Source organism: Alosa alosa, chromosome 10 (assembly GCF_017589495.1).
Source record: "Alosa alosa isolate M-15738 ecotype Scorff River chromosome 10, AALO_Geno_1.1, whole genome shotgun sequence".
In the NCBI taxonomy this organism is placed as follows: Eukaryota; Metazoa; Chordata; class Actinopteri; order Clupeiformes; family Clupeidae; genus Alosa; species Alosa alosa.
This window is the reverse complement of record NC_063198.1, coordinates 8,137,828-8,141,996: the sequence shown is the minus strand read 5'-3', so window position 1 is coordinate 8,141,996 and position 4,169 is coordinate 8,137,828. Positions and strand designations below refer to the sequence as shown.

Here is a 4,169-nt window from a genome sequence, read left to right as displayed (position 1 = left end):
CATACTGTGTACAATCTTGAAATGAATAACAAAAGCAATGTGTTTGAAACAACACAAACAGTGTTGTCCCTATCTGGACATAGAGATGTGTTTTCAACACATTCATTTTAAGGGTGTATTTTGATTTTTGTTTAGAGATCTAGGTTGTATATTGTTGCATAAACTGGTGCAATGCATCTGTGATAGACTGGGCTAATGTCAGTGTACCCTGCTTTTCAGGAACAGTACAGGTTCTGTTATGAAGTAGCGCTGGAGAGTCTCAACTCTTTCTGAGAAAGTGAGAGAGAGTTCGAAGAAACACTGAACATCTTACTCATTCATGTTGGACACTCAACGTTGTACAGAAGCACGCTGAAGAGGCCACTGCTCTGAGAAACTGTTCAAATAAAGAGACCATGCTCCTGTTGGACGACACATGGCGTCTGATTTTATGTTGCAGGATAAACTATCTACATCCACTAAGAGGAAAAAAAAAATAAAGATAAAAAAAACCAAACCTTTCAAAAACAAAAAAATGGACACTTACACTACACTTGTTTTCTCTTCTCTTATGTCCATGTCCAGCATCCACATGTGCATGCTGGACTATGATGTGATATTGTACAGTACTTTTTAGATATATACCTTGAATGTTCCCATCTGTGTAAAGAAAACTAGACTAATGACTAAAGTGTATACATTACCACAAAGAAACGCTCTGGATGCCATAAGGGGTGAACCAAAAAGACTATAATTGAGCAATGTACAGCTTCCCAAGGGAAAATGAAGCTCAATTAAAATTTGAACAAAAAAACATGCCTAATCATAAATATTTTTCTTATTATAATGCTTTTGTGGTTCCTAAAATATGAAGTCATGGCATACGTTTTGTGCTTACACCCGAATGCACATGTTTTTATTATAATTATTATTATTATTATTATTATTATTATTAAGGGGATTTGAATAGTTGTTTGTATTGATTTTTTTTTGTTTTGTTTTTTGGTTTGTGTCTGCTTTTAATTTAATATGTCAGTATTGTGGTATGGCCACCTATGCCAAGCTTGAGTAATGTTGCTAGTGTGGATTTGCTGCATCGCAAGTGAAAAGGTGGTTGAAGCTTTACTATCCCCTAACTATTGAGATGCCACAGGCAGTGAAAGGTCATGCCATTTTTTTAAATACATCAAAATTTTGTCTTGGTCATTTTGCACTTTATTTTGCACATCCTTACCTCCAGTACTGAGCATTTACAGAAAAAAGGCAAGCGGTGTCATGTGATTGCTAGTGCCAATTGATATCGCACGGAAACACTCAAGCTAACTGTACAAACCGGAACACCACTATAGATTCAACATACCTAGTGGTACTAAGGTAGGGAGACGTGGGATAAGAATACTTGATTTGACTTTAACTCCCATTCATATCAGATGAGAAAAGAGAATACAAAGCCCAAAAAAACAAAAAACAAATCACAAAACCTGTTACTTTTTTTCTACCCAGCGATGAAGAAATGATCATCTTGCAATTAGAACGCAAGCTCTTGAGTGACCTTTGCACGCTAACCGTGTTTTGACTGTGTTCTCTGTATACAGAACAGTTTTTGTACAGTATTGTTCCAGGTTTGTCATTAGAATGTTCTGCTCAATATATACAGCTGTCTAAGGTTAGGAAATGGAAACTGATCTTTCAAAAACAGTTGGTATTCTGAATTCTGGACACTGTGAATGATGATACTCTGAAGAATAGAGAAATAATTTAAGATAGGTATTTGAAAAGTGTGGATGCACTCTTTTTTCTGTCCTTCAAATGTCCATGCTGTTTCTCCACTGCCTGCATTATATTTTTATTTTCCTTCTATCTTTTTTGTTGTATTTGAACATTATTTTTATTTGTCTAGCAAAGTGATATTTAGCATTGGTGATTTACTTGCCATGGTTGTTCTGTTGTTTGGAATTGTGGTAACATCAATAAAGGGACCAAAATGTTGACCGACACGCAACATGAGAGTTGAATTCATGACCTTGAAATGATTGCATTTTTTAAACAGTGAAATGCAAGGCATGAATGTACATACTGTAGCATCCTTTTGTAGGAGATGTATAATGAAGAGGGTTGGCAAAAGTATTCTAGATGCACATGGGGAAGCACAAAACCTATTCATTGATTTAGTGGGCACCTCTAATACCAAAGTGTAGTATGAGTGAAAAGAAAACCTAATGCTTCCACTAAGCTTTCCTACACTGAACTACGACTGTACTTATAGCTATGTTATAACCATGCTACAGCACAACACCCATTGGTCCAGTTCCAGTGGATTTGAATAGATAGATGAAATGAGATGAAATGTTTTGACATTTTTGGTTAACATCATTTTACATTGTTCAGAAGTTTTCAAGGCACAAGCCTTTAAGCTGTAAATGTTAGGAGGTGGTTAAATGTGTCTTTAGCTGCATCCTCATGAAGTTAGAACTTGCATTCATATCAGTATCATATTATAGTCTGTTTTGCACATAATGTTCTTGTAAACAAAGTTATTATATTATATCCAATTGCAGAGTAAAAAAAAGGCTAAAATACAGCCTATTCTTTTGTTGCAGTGTGAAAAGAAATCACCTCCTAATGTGAAACTAAGCCTATTCAAGTAAAGTGATGTGTATATCATTATTGTAATTCAGTAGAATAAGTAAGCCTGTACAAGGAGGGACCCACTACTATAAACTAGACTACCTCACTGGGTGTAAGATCCACTACTATAAACTAGACTACCTCACTGGGTGTAAGACTCACTACTATAAACTATACTACCTCACTGGGTGTAATACCCACTACTATAAACTAGACTACCTCACTGGGTGTAAAAGGCTGGTACTGATGTTAGATGAGTACAGTTAAACTAAACAACATATCACACATTATTTTACCAAGATGGCAATCATTACAGTTTGCCAGTACTGACAGGATTACATCCCTTCAAAATGTTAGCAATATGTACCAGTATACTGTAGGCGTGAGTGAAACCTGATGCAACATCTGAAACTTTCAAGGTCTATTTGTGTGGCAAACTATTTGTTTAGAAGCCACGAAACCACCTTTTTGTCCGTGTTACTGTTCATGATGCTTCTTTTCACAATATTGTTTAGGCACAAGCAAAATAGCCTGGCCCCAGTGGACATCAGGTCCCACTTATTGCATTTGTTGTACCTTTAACTTACATTTGCTATGCTGCAGTAATAACAGCAGTTGTACCCAAAGGTAGAGAGTGAATTGCTAATCTGGAAAGATAATTCAATACTGTATCGACAGCGATGACCCAGTGAGCAACCAGAAATGGCATAATCTGATATGCAGCCTAGAAACAGCCTGTTCCACTATCCTTATCATAGGAGTAAACAACTTGAAAGATGTTCTCCTGCGTGCCTCTTCATGGGCTAGAATGTGGGCATCAAATAGTTCATGTAAACAGGCACCATTTCACAATAACATCCAAAGCAGCAGGCTAATAGAGTGAGCCTTGTAAATGGTAGAAACTGAAACATCAAAGGTTAGCAGACAACAACGTTAGAATATAGTCAGAGTAGGTAAACCATCTGCAATGCATAGTGTGTGACATTTTAAAACCATACTTCATGCTATCTTCTTCACCAACCTTCTTCAACCAGTTGAAAGAGGAACTGGATAATATCACAGTTTCTTTTTTGTAAAGATGTAGCCAAATTCAATATACGCATTATTTTCTAGAAGTACATGCATACAGTACATTGTATGCATCATATCCAAATACACATTCACTCATAAACTGTTTGTCAACAATTTAATGATGTCTTATATAACATTTTTGGGCACTGCTATTGGTTAAGTGTAGTGTCTGCTGAGAGAGATTTATATATAAGAGGATTTAATTGCTAACACATTAGTCTCCTAACTCGGTTCACTCCAATTATCTCGTCCATGTTGTCAGTGAACTTTGAGTCACTCACACACTTCCTCGGTGTATGGACTGTGCATTACAGCCTTGGTATGTGGACTGTGCATTACAGGAGGCTTTTTGATGAACTGAGGGTGAAATGCTTTACAGGATGTGAATAAGCAAGACCCTGGAATGGGTGGCATTGCAGTTACACATCCTGAAGGTGATTCTCAAGCACCTAGTACCAAATGCAGAGTTGTGAAGAGAAAAGGCAGAGCCC

The 4,169-nt window shown here is 36.7% G+C and overlaps 1 protein-coding gene across 18 annotated transcripts in view; it reads left to right on the top strand.

Moving 5' to 3' along the window:
• ptprt (protein tyrosine phosphatase receptor type T) overlaps window positions 1-1,976 on the top strand; it is a 211,218-nt gene extending 209,242 nt beyond the window's left edge. For all 18 annotated transcript variants that reach the window (XM_048254125.1, XM_048254123.1, XM_048254139.1 and 15 more), the window contains one exon: window positions 220-1,976. In XM_048254125.1, coding sequence (XP_048110082.1) covers window positions 220-273 — 54 coding nt within the window. In that variant the 3' untranslated portion in view covers window positions 274-1,976. The remainder of the gene's footprint in view (window positions 1-219) is intronic.
• The last annotated feature ends 2,193 nt before the right edge of the window (window positions 1,977-4,169 follow it).